The sequence below is a fragment of the Oncorhynchus tshawytscha genome, linkage group LG23 (genome assembly GCF_018296145.1).
Source record: "Oncorhynchus tshawytscha isolate Ot180627B linkage group LG23, Otsh_v2.0, whole genome shotgun sequence".
Lineage (NCBI taxonomy): Eukaryota > Metazoa > Chordata > Actinopteri > Salmoniformes > Salmonidae > Oncorhynchus > Oncorhynchus tshawytscha.
The window spans coordinates 9,249,374-9,267,837 of NC_056451.1; the positions used below are offsets into that span (position 1 = coordinate 9,249,374).

The 18,464-nt window shown below is 42.0% G+C and overlaps 1 protein-coding gene across 2 annotated transcripts; it reads left to right on the forward strand.

Moving 5' to 3' along the window:
• Positions 1 to 5,195: 5,195 nt before the first annotated feature.
• On the forward strand, positions 5,196 to 13,402 carry LOC112223027 (sialoadhesin-like). Of its 2 annotated transcripts, none has more exons than XM_042304531.1 (11): positions 5,196 to 5,545; positions 6,314 to 6,403; positions 7,518 to 7,877; positions 8,007 to 8,312; positions 8,405 to 8,668; positions 8,779 to 9,045; positions 10,470 to 10,739; positions 10,846 to 11,151; positions 11,564 to 11,651; positions 11,787 to 11,850; positions 12,337 to 13,402. In XM_042304531.1, exons 2-11 carry the CDS (start codon positions 6,352 to 6,354, stop codon positions 12,850 to 12,852), a joined length of 2,493 nt encoding a protein of 830 aa, XP_042160465.1. In that variant the 5' UTR covers positions 5,196 to 5,545; positions 6,314 to 6,351; the 3' UTR covers positions 12,853 to 13,402. The 2 variants fall into 2 exon arrangements, with proteins under 2 accessions (XP_042160465.1, XP_042160466.1); XM_042304532.1 differs by having other exon boundaries at positions 6,346 to 6,403.
• The last annotated feature ends 5,062 nt before the right edge of the window (positions 13,403 to 18,464 follow it).

The following is an 18,464-nucleotide window of genomic DNA, read 5'->3' on the forward strand; positions in this document are numbered from 1 at the left end:
TAGTACAGAAAATACTTCGGAATTACCTAGAAATTACATAATAATTGGTCATTTATTTTTGTTTGTACAAGTTTTGAACACAGTAATAGGTATCTTATTGTAATTACCTAGAAATTACATGGTAGTAGTCTTTATGTTTTCTTTTTATGGTGCTTAAATACTGTATTACAGAATTACTTATTGTGTGACATGTCCCCATGTCTGCCAACAGACAGTAGGTGACACATACGCCACACTACAGATCTCCAACGTGACCTCTACTTATGAGGTCATACAGGCGAAAGCACTCTTTAGGCTAGTATTGGTGATTTGCACACCAAAGAAATCAAAGTAGTTCTAGCACTTTTGGAATTGTGTATACAATTATCATTTATTTGACCACACCTGACATACATGTGTGCATGGGTGCGAGCATGCATGTGTTTGTGTGTTTGACAGAGGAACGAGTGTGGCTGCAGAGGAGCACGGACAGAGCCCAGTGGCAGCGATATGTGAACGATGCAGAGGGGAGAGCGGCAGTATCACCATGAGCGTAGCTCTGCATTCACGGTTTCCGCTCAACCTGAGAGATGTGAATACAGGGACTGTGGTGATAGACCTCATCAGAATCGTTTTAATATAGATAAATAAAAATAAATGTAAATAACAAGCTTAAATCAAGCTTTTCACCTTGTCATCTCCAAATATTTTAGTTTATCCATCCATTTCCACCCTTTATGTTTCTTTCAGTTCATGTGTATTTCAGATTTGATTGCAAATTTCTATACAGCCGTCTACAAAATATCGCAGCACCCCTACCCCCAAAATACTTCCCGTGGCTAAGCAAGAGGGAACTACGTATAAACATATGAGTGGCCCTCGTGTTGAGGGTCAGAATGGCGGTTGTGATGTTGAAAAAAACACACTACCCTCCTGTGTCCAATAAGAAAACACACTACCCTCCCCTATGTCCAATAAAGAAACCACACTACCCTCCTGTGTCCAATAAGAAAACACACTACCCTCCCCTATGTCCAATAAAGAAAACACACTACCCTCCTGTGTCCAATAAGAAAACACACTACCCTCCCCTATGTCCAATAAAGAAACCACACTACCCTCCCCTGTGTCCAATAAAGAAAACACACTCCCCTCCCCTGTGTCCAATAAAGAAAACACTACCCTCCTGTGTCCCTGTGCCCAATAAAGAAAACACACTAAAGAAACCCCCCCCTGTGTCCAATAAAGAAAACACACTACCCTCCCCTATGTCCAATAAAGAAAACACACTACCCTCCCCTGTGTCCAATAAAGAAAACACACTACCCTCCCCTGTGTCCAATAAGAAAACACACTAAAGTCCAATAAAAAACACACTACCCTCCCCTGTGTCCAATAAAGAAAACACACTACCCTCCCCTGTGTCCAATAAAGAAAACACACTACCCTCCTGTGTCCAATAAAGAAACCACACTACCCTCCCCTGTGTCCAATAAAGAAAACACACTACCCTCCCCTATGTCCAATAAAGAAAACACTACTACCCTCCCCTGTGTCCAATAAAGAAAACACACTACCCTCCCCTGTGTCCAATAAGAAAACACACTACCCTCCCCTGTGTCCAATAAAGAAAACACACTACCCTCCCCTATGTCCAATAAAGAAAACACACTACCCTCCCCTATGTCCAATAAAGAAAACACACTACCCTCCTGTGTCCAATAAAGAAACCACACTACCCTCCCCTGTGTCCAATAAGAAAGCACACTCCCCTCCCCTGTGTCCAATAAAGAAACCACACTACCCTCCTGTGTCCAATAAAGAAACCACACTACCCTCCCCTGTGTCCAATAAAGAAAACACTACTCCAATAAAGAAAACACACTACTCCAATAAAGAAAACCCCCCTGTGTCCAATAAAGAAAACACACTACCCTAAAGAAAACACACCCCTGTGTCCAATAAAGAAAACACACTACCCCCTCCCCTATGTCCAATAAAGAAAACACACTACCCTCCCCTATGTCCAATAAGAAAACACACAATACTACCCTCCCCCTCCCCTGTGTCCAATAAAGAAAACACACTACCCTCCCCTGTGTCCAATAAAGAAACCACACTACCCTCCCCTGTGTCCAATAAAGAAAACACACTACTCTCCCCTATGTCCAATAAAGAAAACACACTACCCTCCCCTGTGTCCAATAAAGAAAACACACTACCCTCCCCTGTGCCCAATAAGAAAACACACTCCCCTCCCCTGTGTGTCCAATAAAGAAACCACACTACCCTCCCCTGTGTCCAATAAAGAAAACACACTACCCTCCCCTGTGTCCAATAAAAAAAACTACCCTCCCCTGTGTCCAATAAAGAAAACACACTACCCTCCCCTGTGTCCAATACCCTCCCTGTGTCCAATAAAGAAACACACTACCCTCCTGTGTCCAATAAAGAAACCACACTACCCTCCTGTGTCCAATAAGAAAACACACTACCCTCCCCTGTGTCCAATAAAGAAAACACACTGCCCTCCCCTGTGTCCAATAAAGAAAACACACTACCCTCCCCTGTGTCCAATCCAAAAGAAAACACACTACCCTCCCCTGTGTCCCTACCCCCCCTGTGTCCAATAAAGAAAACACACTACCCTCCCCTATGTCCAATAAAGAAAACACACTACCCTCCCCTGTGTCCAATAAAAAAACCACACTACCCTCCCCTGTGTCCAATAAAGAAACCACACTACCCTCCAATAAAGAAAACACACTACCCCCTGTGTCCAATAAAGAAAACACACTACCCTCCCCTGTGTCCAATAAAAAAACCACCCTCCCCCCCCCTGTGTCCAATAAAAAACCACCTTCCCCTCCCGTGTCCAATAAAAACACCCTTCCCTGTGTCCAATAAAAAACCACCCTTCTCTGTGTCCAATAAAAAACCACCCTTCTCTGTGTCCAATCAATAAAAAAAACCACCCTCCCATGTGTCCAATAAAAAAACACCTTCCCCTCCCATGTCCAATAAAAAACCACCTTCCCCTCCCGTGTCCAATAAAAAACCACCGTCCCATGTGTCCAATAAAAAACCACCTACCCCTCCCGTGTCCAATAAAAAAACACCCTCCCCTCCTCTGTGTCCAATAAAAAAAACACCTTCCCCTCCCGTGTCCAATAAAAAACCACCCTCCCCTGTATCCAATAAAAAAAACACAACCCTCCCCAAAGCAAAAAATAAGTTGCACGCTCTCCCCTATTTTGGACCTCCCCTCCCCCTAGAATTTTTTGTACGGTCCTTAAGTCACTTTGGATAAGAGTGTTTGCTAAATGGCATTTATAATATATATACTGTATATATTATATACGCAACACTGAAGGGTTTACAGTGCAAAAGTATTCACCCCCTTGCCGTTTTTCCTATTTTGTTTCATTACAACCTGTAATTTAAATGGATTCACCCCCTTTGCTATGAAGCCCCTAAATAAGATCTGGTGCAACCAATTACCTTCAGAAGTCAATAATTAGTTAGATTGCACACAGGTGGACTTTATTTAAGTGTCACATGATCTGTCACATGATCTCAGTATACATACACCTGTTCTGAAAGGCCCCAGAGTCTTTAACACCACCAAGCAAGCGGCACTATGAAGACCAAGGAGCTCTCCAAACAGGTCAGGGACAAAGTTGTGGAGAAGTACAGATCAGGGTTGGGTTATAAAAAAATATCAGAAACTTTGAACATTCCACGGAGCACCATGAAATTTATTATAACATAATGGAAAGAATATGGCACCACAACAAACCTGCCATGAGAGGGCCTCCCACCAAATCTCACGGACCAGTAAAAAAGAGGGCATTAATCATAGAGGCAACACAGAGACCAAAGATAACCCTGAAGGAGCTGCAAAGCTCCACAGCGGAGATGGGTGTATCTGTCCATTGGGTCACTTTAAGCCATACACTCCACAGAGCTGGGCTTTGCGGAAGAGTGGCCAGAAAAAGCCATTGCTTAAAGAAAAAAATAAGCAAACATGTTTGGTGTTCGCCAAAAGGCATGTGGGAGACAACCCAAACATATGGAAGAAGGTACTCTGGTCAGATGAAACTAAAATGTAGATTTTTGGCCATCAAGGAAAATGCTATGTCTGGTGCAAACCCAACACCCCCCATTACCCGAGAACACCATCCCCACAGTGAAGCATGGTGGTGGCAGCATCATGCTGTGGGAATGTTTTTCATCGTCAGGGACTGGGAAACTGGTCAGAATTGAAGGAATGATGGATGGGGCTAAATATAGGGAAATTCTTGAGGGAAATCAGTTTCAGTCTTCCAGAGATTTGAGACTGGGATGGAGGTTCACCTTCCAGCAGGACAATGACCCTAAGCATACTGCTAAAGCAACACTCGAGTGGTTTAAGGGGAAACATTTAAATGTCTTGGAATGGCCTAGTCAAAGCCCAGATCTCAATCCAATTGAGAATATGTGGTATGACTTAAAGATTGCTGTACCCCAGCAGAACCCATCCAACTTGAAGGAGCTGGAGCAGTTTTGCCTTGAAGAATGGGCAAAGATCTCAGTGGCTAGATGTGCCAAGTTTATAGAGACAAACCCCAAGAGACTTGCAGCTGTAATTGCTGCAAACGGTGGCTCTACAAGATATTGACTTTGGGGGAGGGATGAATAATAATGCACGCTCAGTTAAGTTTTCTGTTTTTTTGTCTTATTTCTTGTTTGTATCACAATAAAAAAATATTTTGCATCTTCGTAGTGCATGTTGTGTAAATCAAATGATGCAAACCCCCAAAAAATCTATTTTAATTCCAGGTTGTAAGGGAACAAAACAGGAAAAATGCCAAGTGGGTTGAATACTTTCGCAAGCCACTGTATAAATTGTGTAGGGAAACATTTATATCAATTCATCATCAAAGAGACTTTTATTAATTTATTCATGTAATTGTCTCTTCTTCTAAGCCTTTTGAATTGTACATTTATGATATCCACATTAAAGTCTGCTTTTAAACCTTCTTTGAAATGTAGCCCATTGAGGTAGTAGCTATGGAAAGCAGGAAGTTATGCAAAATGTCAAATGTTTAATATCCATCCGCCACATATGTCTTGAACAGTTATTGCCCCATTAATCTGGAACTTGAAACTTGAAACTTGAATATGTCATTACATTTGTGTCTTTAAATATAGAAAGGAGAAGTAAAGATAAATAATGCAAGGGGCTATAGCTTTCTGTGTAACATACTAGCCACTGGATTATATATCTGTATACATTTAAAGGAATCAGTGGATGTTGCCCTCCTTGTGAAGCTTGATGTATCTCACTGATAAATATGAGTAAAAAAATCTGATGATCATTTGATATTACAGAGGAAGGCTAGCGCTTGGGGGTTGACGCTTATTCAGTGAAGGAAATGTCTGTGTCTTGCAAACAGCAGCGCCACTTCTTCTGACTGTCTACTACAGTGACAGGCAGCTGGACAACAGAACACCACTTCAGGTGTCATTTATAAAGCCTGAATTGTGCATTGGATTTGAACAGACGACCATCGCGTGAATACTGGTAAGAGGTCTCAGACACTATTAACGTTTGTACTATTTCTGTTATGGTCATTAATGTGACTGTTATGGTTTTGCAATGTGGAGTGCAACATGTTAAAGTGTATGTTCACAGGTGTTGATGTTTTCAGATGAGTTGGATTTGGGAACACATTTCAGATATTTATTGCATCAAATTAAAATCGAATTGTAGATATTGTCAAGTTCAACTAGGTTAGATTTTCTTTAGTGTGTCAGGTATAGGCTAAATCTACATTTTCCCAAAATCAACCTAATCAGCTCATAGCTCTATACACTTAATACATTTCCATTGGTCAGTATTTTCAATGGAAATGAATCTACACCCAAAACATGAACCTGTTTGACTTTATTATGCTCAATTTAGGTATTTATACCTACTCAGAATCAACACATCTTCTTCATTGGCTTTAGGGTATAATTGAATCATGTATTTTTTATTCTATATTTATTATGTGAGATATGTTCATATTACTATGATTCAAATCTCATTCTGATACAAATTATTGTGGTGTAGCCAACATGTCAAATAAAAAAGCAAGAAAACTCACACTGTCTTGTGGAAAATAGGGTCAATGTGGTTTCAGTTCTCTACACTCAATCTGTGTGGAATCATTCTATTAATGACAAATCAAAACTAAAATGTCAACATTTTGATGTGTTTAACTTGAATTCAAAGTTATTTTCACTGTTAGTTTTATGTTTAAAAAAAAATAAGACAATGTACTGAAAGTGTGTGTGTCTGTCTGTCCAGACAGTGAGCTCATCTTGCCATTTCTGATACAGAGAATCATGCACATCACAGGAGCTGAAAGACTCATCCTCATTGGTTATCTACTGCAAGGTGGGTCGCTGTGGGAAAGGCTGGGTCTGATGCACTGCTTTCTGGCGTCTCCCATTGCACGGTTACCATTTACATTTTATAGGTTATCTGTAGCTAGGCTTCCATCCAATTGGAGACACATTATCATGTGAATATTTAAAAATCTGCATAAAGAAAATATGAGAATGCGATGGAAACACTATGAACTTTAGATTTTTATTTGGTACTTGAAAATGTAAGCAAACAAGTACATGTTGTGTGCACTATGTCATCATGCACTGATTTCTATCTGCAACAAGTCCATTTGGTGGAAACACCACTGGTGGGAAATTTATCGGATTTTAGAATATTCGCATGAAAATATGTCGCCAATTGAATGTAACCCTAGCTACTGCCCTCATTATTTATTTTAATACGATATGACTTTACTCTCATGAAAACTGGATGGAAATATGGTTAGTTTTCTGATCCTTATTAAAAGCCCAGCGCAGTCAACATTCAGTTTTTCCTGTGTTTTGTATCATATTTATACAACAGCTGATGAACTAACACTGTAAAAATGTGATTGGTGTTATTTCCTGATAGTTGCTGGTTGAAATACAGGACCTTCTAACCAGCAGGTTTTGCGTGGGTGGAGTTTTGGCTTCACTGGTGACATCACCAGGGGGGTCAAGTTAATAGACCAATAACAAAGAGCTTTTCAAACCTATCTGCCAATAACTTGGATATCCATTCTCTGCTCAGGTGGATTGATCCACACTGTGGTTAATGCACCATTTTGTTCCCTTCCCAACTCCAAGACAGTCCTAGCAAAAGTCCTAGCAAAATTCTTGCTTGAGAATTCTTTTTTTTTTTTACATTTTAAAAAACTATTACAGTAAGTTGCTTTATTGTTAGCCAGAAATAATGTCAAATTGAGATAAAAACATTTGCACTTGGTTTTTAAAGCGATAGTTTATACAATCCATCACTACTAGCATTGCTACATCCCCCCAAAATACTAGCCAGATTATTCTGCACATCGCTAAATAACTAGCCAACATATTATTTTACGGTTTGTAGGAAAAAACAACAACCTAGTGAAGTTGAAAAGAACCTAACACCCCAGTCTAATAGTTTGCTGTGTGTATTTCAGGTGTTCTGTGCCTAGACTTTGCAGCTCTGATGCCTCAGAATATAGAGGCTCTCAGTGGATCTTGTGTGGCCATTCCCTGCTCATTTACACTGGGATCTGGATATGAGTCGTCCCTCACAGCTTCATGTAAAGGAATATGGAGGAAAGGGTGGAGAAGAGTACACGTGTTTGATTCTAGTCTCACAGGAACAGGCTTAAACACCATTCAAGGGAATCTAACTGGGAACTTGCAGCAGAAGGAATGCACCACCATCCTGAATGACTTCACATCTTATTTCAATGACTACTTTTGTTTCAGACTTGAATGTGACAATGCTCTGAAATATAATTTTCCAGGACGTGTCACAATTGATGTAAAAGGTAGGGTATCATTAGAATATGCTATTTCTGTCTTGTGATGTGTTGTGTTCACTTAAGTTGCAGGTTTGAACGGGCTGTATTTAATGCACTGCTCATGTAATAAGTCTTCTTTTTTTTTTACTCCCTCAGAGTATCCATCCAAACCCACTCTAAGTCCAGCAACAGTGGATGTGATGGAGGGGGCCTCAGTGAGTTTGATCTGCTCTGCCGCAGCCCCCTGTCCCTCACTCCCTCCAACTCTGACATGGACCCCCACACTGAGTGACAGTGTGGAGGATTTGCAGGAGACTCCGAATCGAGTCATAACTTCTATCCTGAACTTTACCGCTTCACATGTCCACCATGGAGAGAAGATCTCCTGCACTGCGCTGTACAAACGACAAGCTGGCAAGAGTGATAAATCATCCAAAACGTATCTGACAGTCACTGTTCTTTGTAAGTTGATTCATGCATGGTAAGTTTGATTCTTGTATGGTAAGTTATTTATTTCTATAGAATTTGACAACTTTCTGTGCACTCTCCCTCAGACTCTCCCAAGAACACCTCAGTGTCAGTCAGTCCCTCTGATTCAGTGTTAGAGGGCAGCTCTGTGAGTCTGACCTGCAGCAGCAATGCCAACCCAGCAGTGGGGAGCTACAACTGGTACAGAGTTATTGGAGAACAGGTTTCAACAGTGGGGGCTAGCAGAATGCTAACTGTCCAGGTACCAGCAGATGACAGTTATTTCTACTGTGAAACCATCAATGACCATGGAGCCGAGAACTCATCTGTCGTTCAACTAGATGGAATATGTATGTACACAATGAAACCAAATATGAACAATATTTTCAACGATGGACAGTATCATAACACACACTAAATTGACTCTTGACATACAATATCTATTGTTTCTTTCCCCCAGACCCTCCCAAGAACACCTCAGTGTCAGTCAGTCCCTCTGGTTCAGTGGTAGAGGGCAGCTCTGTGACTCTGACCTGCAGCAGCAATGCCAACCCAGCAGTGAAAAACTACACCTGGTACAGAGTCAATGGGACTGAGGCTGTCACTTTAGGATCTGGAGAGAGCTTCACCTTAGACAGTAAAGCAAGTGATAGTGGGGAGTACTGCTGTGAAGCACTGCATGCCCTTGGTGTGGAAAAAGCCACAGTTGTTCAGCTGGATATTCAATGTAAGTTATATACATTATACTTTTGCAATGGTATAATAAGGGATGTAATTTAAGGATTTTGGGCACTGGCCAGCCAGGATAGTAGACTGCAATTTTTACTAGCCCGGGTCCAAAATATGTGCCACGCAATATTTGAAAAGACAAAATGTCAGTAGCTGGCGGGCTAGTCGGGCACATTTTCTAGTAGCACGGTCTGAAAAGTACTAGTCACGGGTTAGTGTGCTAGCTTAATTTCCATCCCTGGGTATAATACAGTATAGCTCCTAGTGTAGGGCCAGAAACATAGAAGCATCAAGACGCTGCTAACACTTTACCATAAGGCTACATTATTTGGCATCAACTAATGTATCGTTAAATTGTGTCAATGCATTTGGTAATCATTTACTAATGGTAAAGGAACATGTCATATTTAAGCCATCATTTTGAAACGGTACATCTAGAACCTTTCACTAATATAGTTGATTCTAATCCATAACCTTATTGTAAAGTGTTACCAAGATGCTGTGTTACCAAGATGCTATAAACAGTCTATTTATAACTGGTTGAATATGACTCTGTGTTGAGGCACACATCCAGCTGCTGTGACCAGCCACACCTGGTGTGTGGCCAACGTCTGGGTCATGGGTTCACGCCAGTGCCCAGACTGTCTGGTCCAATGACAGTGAGCCATTGTCCTGTTGCGTGACAACCATGAATCTTTACTCTGTGTGTGTGTGTGTGTGTGTGTGTGTGTGTGTGTGTGTGTGTGTGTGTGTGTGTGTGTGTGTGTGTGTGTGTGTGTGTGTGTGTGTGTGTGTGTGTGTGTGTGTGTGTGTGTGTGTGTGTGTGTGTGTGTGTGTGTGTGTGTGTGTGTGTGTGTGTGTGTGTGTGTGTGTGTGTCAATGGACCTCCATCACTGAAGCCTGTTGTTGAGTTTGTATGGCAGTGTGAATATGTTTATGCATGGCTGTTTGTTCTGTATTGCCATTGGCAATCTAGTCAAGATTTGTGTTTTATCTCAAATGAAGGGTTTCCGAAGACAAACCTAGAAAGCAAAATTAATATTGCCCAAATCCAGCCCCCATTTACAATCCACCGGCGTGTTTATGTGGCCTAGTAAACACTTGGAATTACGGTCCAAAAGTGGGCCAGGTTTGATTGCCATAACTTAGCCAGATCATTGCCATGAAAAAGCTAGACCTAGCCTATCAAGATGGATACGGCCCACTTCTGGTGTAATTCAAAGTAGTAACTGGGCCACATCTACAGTATATGCCAGCCCAAGTTTGGCCCTTATTGTGGAAAGGATCTGGCTTAGGTATGGCAACTGAATCTGGCTCACAGCTGGCTTTATTGTATAGAATTACAGACATGTAGCATGGGAAGTATGGATAGGCAGACTAACACCACTGTTGAGAAGTGTATAATACACTGTTTTCTTCCAGATCCCCCCAAGAACACCTCAGTGTCAGTCAGTCCCTCTAGCTCAGTAGCAGAGGGCAGCTCTGTGACTCTGACTTGCAGCAGCAATGCCAACCCACCAGTGAATAACTACACCTGGTACAGAGTTGAGGGATGGGAGAAGGACATTGTAGGGTCTGAAGAGAACCTCAACATCTTCAATGTAACCAGGCTTTCAAATGAACAGTACTACTGTGAGGCTCAGAATGTCCATGGACTGCAGAACTCTGAGGCCATCAATATCGATGTGACATGTACGTACTGTATAGTATTTATTCTACTGATTTATGAATCACAATCACTCATTTATGTGAATGAACTATTAACAATAGTTGTGTCCCCCCTGTCTGTTCGGGGTAGTTGCTTCAGAGATCCAGAACACCTCTCGCTGCATCAGGATTTCAGCTACATCTCAGATCAGATGTTTCTGTGATAGCTTTGGAAACCCTGCTCCCACAGTGGTGTGGCAATTGGCTGGGGAGTCTGTCAATCACTCCACTAACACCATCATCAGGGAGGAACCAATGGGCTTAGCAGGCCTGAGGAGCTCCCTCACCATCCGCCAATCACAGGAAGAGGAAATACCGAGTCTGGTCTGCCTCAGCTCCAACATTGATGGTTTTGACAGCTTCTCATTTAACTTAACATCAATGGAAACATATGAAGGTACAGATGGGAGACGTTTGTCCTGCTCTACAACAGAATTAGTTCCTAACAGTCCCCCCGGTCCCATTAACCATACAAGAGCTTGGAACTATAAGGGTCTATCTTTATTTTTGTCAAAATTGAGTTATTGACATAGCCTTGTTCGGTTCAATGTTCTCTATGTATATAGTAAAAATACCCCTATTCATGTTGTTCAGTTCAAAATAATCCAAGATAAAAAATGTCTGACACCATTCAAACCAATGAGGATTCGGAACTTTAAAGCCAATTATCTCAGAAACATCTTTATGCAGATAGAACCTCATAGTCCCAAGCTCTCACATTGCCAAATAAGACGGATATTTAATACAAAGAAGCAATGGCGGTGCTTGTTTTACACCTCATTTGTTTTCTCTATGTTGTGATTGTGCAGGTTTCCACCTAATCTCTCTGTTGATCGGGGCTGGTGTGGGGGCAGGGGTGATGATGCTCCTATGTACCCCACTGCTTCTCATCTGCAAGTAAGTGACTGACACAGGGGCCAGGGCAGGTATGATCATGTAAAAGACTATTTGGATAGATTGGTCCAATGTTTGTCTGGACTGGTATTTGACGACATTATCTTAACATCTCTGTTGTTTTGCTCTCGGGCATAGGAGAGCCAGGCAATCACCAAACAAAAGACAGAAGGACACAGCAGAGTTCATAGTGACTGATGAGGTAAGTAACTACACCGACATTCCGACATTGTACATGCGTATGTGCTCACAGTCTTAACAATGTGGAAAGGCATTGATATACATATTTCGCAGGAGACTGTGCATGATATTACATGTCCTAGGTGCCGCACACATTTCAGCACTGGTGTTGTTGTTGCAGTGAAAGATCGGAGGTAGCTTGGCTGGTGGAAATAAAAATGTAAATATGCAAAAAAATCAACTGTGTGCATGAAGAGGAACTCAAGTCAGTTTAGGCTGCAGTGGTTCATTACTGTAATTGAGTCTTTTGCAGCCATATTGTCTGGATCTCATGTTAAACAACTAACGAACAACTAGGCCTTTCCTATCCCGTGGTTGATTTGCTCATGTGATTGTTTTGCATTGTGTTTTGTGTGGACACCAGGCAGTTACAGCTAATAGGAGTCCACACAAAAAAAACTCTGCCAGTTAGCTTATAAACCCGTCTAATGTGATGCTTACCCCTCAGGCCCTCTTTCAGGAGGAGGACAATGTCTATGCCAATAAAGCCATGCTGGATGAGGCCCTCGGGCCCAACAGGACAGTGGACAGGGAAATTGATGACACAGACCTACTCCACTACGCCAACTTGAACTTCTCCAAACTCCAGGCCAAGGTGGCCAAGCAGGGTGAGGGGGAGGGAGAGATCAGGGGAGTCGCCTCCAAAACGGCAGAGTACGCAGTGATCCGTCTGCACTCCACAGGTAGTATCGAGGGAGGGGCTGGGAAGAAGGAGGCCAATCCTGCTCTGGAGCAGGGGGATCACGCTGAAGACCATGGAGCTAAAGTCTTAGAAGAAACTCAGGCAGGGCACAAGAGTGATGGGGAAGAAGAAGTTGCAAAGGATTCTGCACTGCCAGAGCTACAGGGCATGACTAATTCTGCCCTCAGTGTCCAGGAGTCTACAAAGGCTCCACTGGGACAATCTGAGCAGCACAACACAGCAGAAACCATTGTGGATGAGGTGACACTGCTTTCTGAGTAGAAAGATTCCTCTAATGGTGAAGAGGAGGTAAGGTATGGGAACATATGTCATGGTCAGGTCATATCTGAGGCAAATTAGGGAAAACCTCAGTTAGATAGAAGGAAGAGGAGGAGAGTATAAAGGCACAGTAAGCTGCTGTATAGAGGGAGTAAAGCTTATGTGCAGATAAACTAGTGCAAGGTTGTGAAAAATCACCCATAATGCACTGCAGAGACATCATCGCCACCTTTCAAACTGTAGAAACACTATGTCCACCTTTTTTTAACACCAGTTATTCTACAGTGTCTGTTCATTAGTTAGAGTTTCATCTCTATATATACAAGTATGTGGACACCCCTTCAAATTAGTGGATTTGGCTTCAAATGAAATCCAATTAAGGAATACATTAGATTTTGTCCTGCTGATCTACACAACCAACTCCACATTTTCAAAGTGAAAGAACAATTATACAATTTGTTTTATTTACAATTTAATAGAACAAAAAAAACAAAGATGTCTTGATTGCGTATGTCTTCACACCCCAGAGGTAATACTTGGTGGAAGCACCTTTGGCCGCTATTATAGCTGTGAATCATTTTGAATAAGATTCTACGAACTTTGCACAACTCTTAGGGTAACACACACCCATTGTTTTTGTCAAAATAGCTCAAGCTCAGTAAATATGGTTTGGGAGTCATTGATGGACTGCAATATTCAAACCTTGTCCCTGATTGTAAAGCAGATATGTCAGTACAATCCACAATACTTGAAAATGCAGAGGGTTTCACTCTGTGTTGTGTAGTTCTGGATTTGGCCTGTGGTTTTTAATTTAGGACAAAAAGGTCATTTATTTGCCGTGTTTTCTTGCAGTATTACTTAACAGCCTTGTAGCAAACAGAATGGATGATTTGGAGTGTTTTTTATCAAACACAGGCTTCCTTCTTTTTACTTTTCTATACAGGCCAGTAATGTGGAGTGAATGCAATGTTGTTGATCCTCCTGTTTGTGGCAGCAACATCGTGTTATTGGTATGCTTGACCCCAGCAGGGATTGGGGAGTTTGTCAGGATCATAATAAATATGAAAGTAGCAAAGCCCAGCTAAAAACCCTCCCAGTCTTCTGAATACCAAACACTGGGATAGAGTTGTATTTTTCAGTGAGTCAGTTAGACACATTTTAATCTCAAAGACAAACAAGAATGGCTTTCCAATAGCTGTTGAGTGTTTCTGAATGGTCCAGTCTCAGTCCTGACTTAAATCTGCTGGATTCAATCCAGATTCAATCTGTATCGCCGAAGTCAAATCAAATGAAAATCAAATCAAGAAGCTGATTTTCAGTCTCTCAGTCGAAGCTTTGATGCACCTGTACTGTCTCCGGAAGATCCGTGTTAAAGCTTGATTGAAATTTAAAGGCAATGTTCCCGCGTTCGCGGAGACTGCATTCACGTTAAACGCGGCAAATGTCGGCTTTATCTGAAATGACATTTTTAAGTAGATCTTCTGTGATACTTCAGTGATACGGATTGAATCCAGCCCAAGGTTTGAATATTGCTGTCCATCAATGACTCCCAACCAAATTTACTGGGCTTGAGAAGTTTTGACAAAAAACAATGTGTATATGTTGCCCTATGAGGTGTGCAAAGTTGTTAGAATCTAATTCAAAATTATTCACAGCCCTAATGACTGCCAAAGGTGCTTCCACCAAGAATTTACTCTGGGTTGTGAAAACATATGTAATTAAGAGAGCTCCGTTAAATGTTTTTATTTATTCATTTGGAAAATGTTTTATAATTTTTCTTTCACTTTTAAAATGTTGTGTAAGTTGTGTACATCCGTAGGAAAACAATCAAATGTATTTTTTTTAAGGCAGCAAAATGTAAAGACTGTGCAGTGGGTGTGTAGACTTTCACTAGGCTTTGTGTATGTTATTTTTATTCTGACTTTTTAACTGTGTTTTTATAGATTAGTGTCTTTCCTTACATACATTTTCAATTAATTCCATTTAATCTCGCAACAGTTTTTAAGAGTGTGATATTTTTGTTTGTTTTCCCCTGAGTTGTTCCGCTTCTATGAATATGTAACTTAGTGTTACAGAAAATGTGTATTTATGAACTTACAAATTGTGTGTGATGGTTAGGAATCACTTCAACATGTTGTATTTTTGTTATTAATGTTTTTTTTGTGTTTTTTAAAAATGTATTTGCAATGAATACATGTGAATATAGGTTACAAGCAGCCAGTAATTTCAGCATGAAGCAGTAATTATGTAAAGTAAGAAGACAGTAATGATGTACATTACAATGTTGAACAAATATTAAAACATGGTGTCAGTTGCATAGCATCTACACAATAGCACATCCTGAAATATGGGGAATTCCTAAACAGTGAAGCATTTCTATTTTGACAGCCAAGTAAGCACATATTGCATTGATGTAACACACGATGTTCAAACCCACTTTGAATGACGTCAATAAATTCTGTTTCCTGCCATTTTGGTCTGACTTATTATTTAAAAAGTACAGTTAAGGCAACAACTGGCACATGAATGTGTTTTTATTGCTAACAATCCAGATATAAAGCACTAGTCAAACGTTTGGACACACTTACTCATTCAAGGGGTTTACTTTATTTGTACTATTTTCTACATTGTTGAATATTAGTGAAGACATCAAAACTATGAAATAACACATTTGGAATCATGTAGTAACCAAAAAAGTGTTGAAAATATATTTTATGTTCTTCAAAGTAGCCATCCTTTGCCTTGATGACAGCTTTGTACACTCTGGGAATTCTCTCAACCAGCTTCATGAGGAATGCTTTTCCAACAGTCTTGAAGGAGTTCCCACATAGAATGGGGCAAAAAAAAGTATTTAATCAGCCACCAATTGTGCAAGTTCTCCCACTTAAAAAGATGAGAGGCCTGTAATTTTCATCATAGGTACACTTCAACTATGACAGACAAAATGAGAAAAAAAATCCAGAAAATCACATTGTAAGATTTTTAATGAATTTATTTGCAAATTATGGTGGAAAATAAGTATTTGGTCACCTACAAACAAGCAAGATTTCTGGTTCTCACAAGCCTGTAACTTCTTCTTTAAGAGGCTCCTCTGTCCTCCAAAAAATTGTAAAAATAAAGAAAAACCCTTGAATGAGTAGGTGTGTCCACACTTTTGACTGGGTGTGATACAAATATTTACAGATATTTACAAACCTTAATACTATTTTTTGACTATGAATGAAACTTCCTCTGATATTTTAACATCAGTATACTGGGTTGTGTAGTCTTCTTCATCTGAGCTGCTGCTGTGGCTTGCCCTGCAGTGGCGAGGGTCAGAACTACAGACTGTCTGGTGTCCTGGCTTTGCTCTGAACGTGACCTCAGAGTAGCTGATCTCCACGTCATCCTCACTTCTCCTTGTCTCTGTGTCCATGTTTGGCTCAATGGTGGGCTTCAAAGCACACGCTTTCTTAATGTTCTCGTAGTCATCGCACTTATCAGTCTAAATATAGAAAGAGGTTTATACAAAAAGGATCCCGAATGAAGCAGCTCAAATGTTGATATTTTGTAAACCTGGAGAATATTAACTGTCTTGGGCAGGCAGATTTTTTTGTAAATTATTCTTAGCAAATATCTTAAGGCTGTGTGAATTAATTTACCTTTTCCAGACTATCAAGTGCTAACATCAAGGTCCAGTAAAACACATTAAGTAATTTTCCATTTTCTTTGCGGTTGTGATACCCCTTCTGCTACTGCTGGACTGTCTGTACAAACGTCCTTCTAAACGTTCTCTTGCTCTTTTTTCCATCAGTATTTCTCCTACTACACATTTTCTATGATGTAAGATGCACCACCAATAGAATTACATAATTTACAGGATATCTGTGTACTCTTACCTCAATATTCTGTTTCAGTAACTGTCACGGATGAATAGGAGTGGAACGTTTGAGTCAGGTGCAGAGAACAGAGGGTTCAAGAAAACTAGGTAATTTATTCCGGCACAAACGGTCATGCCCAAACACAGGGCGGAAAACACTGACTAACCCAAAACACAGGGTAAAACGGTCCGGAGCACAAAACCACATCCAACACTAAACGTGAACATAAAATAATCCTGCACAAACTAGAGCGGGCCTAACAAGCTTAAATAGACTAGAAAATCAAGAAAACACAAATAGGAACAGGTGCAACTAATAAGACTAAACTAACAGAAAAGGAAAAAGGGATCGGTGGCGGCTAGTTGGCCGGTGCTGACGACCGCCGAGCACTGCCCGAACAGGCAGGGGAGCCAACTTCGGCGGGAGTCGTGACAGTACCTCCCCCCTGACCCACGGCTCACGCAGCGCGCCACCACCGGCCTCGAGGGCGACCTGGGGGGCGAGGTGCCGGGCGATCCAGGTAGAGGCGGTGGAAGTAGCTCAGAAGTGAAGGGTCCAAAATGTCCCCCACCGGTACGGGGAGGGGCTGTAACTTCCCTCTAGGCAGGTGCCGGGGAGCCTTGCTCTGAGCGCACACCGAGCAGGAGGAGACATAAAACCTTGCGTCCTTCGCCAACGTGGGCAACCAGTAACTCCCCATAAGACTCAGCACTGTCCCCTCGATGCCAGGATGACCCGAGGAGGGTAGAGTATGGGCCCAATGAATTAACCAATCACGGACACCCCGCGGCAGGTACTGAGCCCCTGCTGGACACTGAGGGGGTGCAAGCTCCAACCGTGATGCCCTCTCGATCTCCGTGTCCACCTCCCATACCACCGGTGCCATGAGACATGAAGGTGGAAGGATGGGGGTCGGCTCGATGGGCCGCTCCTCGGTATCATATAGGCGGGACAGCGCGTCGGCCTTCGTGTTTTGGGAGCCTGGCCAGTATGAGATGGTGAAACGGAACCGGGTAAAGAACATGGCCCATCTAGCCTGACGCGAATTCAATCTCCTCGCTGCTCGGATATACTCGAGATTACGATGGTCAGTCCAGATGAGGAAAGGGTGTTTAGCCCCCTCAAGCCAATGTCTCCACACCTTCAGAGCCTTGACTACAGCTAACAACTCCCGGTCCCCCACATTATAGTTTCAATCCGCCAGACCGAGCTTCTTTGAAAAAAAAAGTGGCCAATACCCTGGATAAACCTCCGGTAGTAATTGGCAAACCCTAAAAACTGCTGCACCGCTTTTACCATGGTCGGAGTCGGGCCAATTACGCACGGTTGTAACGCGGTCACACTCCATCACCACCCCAGAGGTGGAAATGCGAGGAAAGAAACGGCTTGTTTGGAGAACACGCATTTCTCCACCTTGACTTACAGGTCATGCTCCAGCAGTCGCCCAAGTACCTTACGCACCAGAGACACGTGCGCGGCGCGTGTGGCAGAATAGATCAGTATGTTATCGATGTACACTACCACTCCCTGCCCGTGCAGGTCTCGGAGAATCTTGTCTACAAAAGATTGGAAAACGTCTGGAGCATTCTTCAACCCATATGGCAGGACGAGGTACTCATAATGGCCAGATGTAATACTAAATGCGGTCTTCCACTCATCTCCCCCCCGGATACGCACCAGGTTATACGCACTCCTATAAGGTCCAGTTTTGTGAAGAAACGCACCCCGTGAAATTATTCCACTGCCGTGGCGATG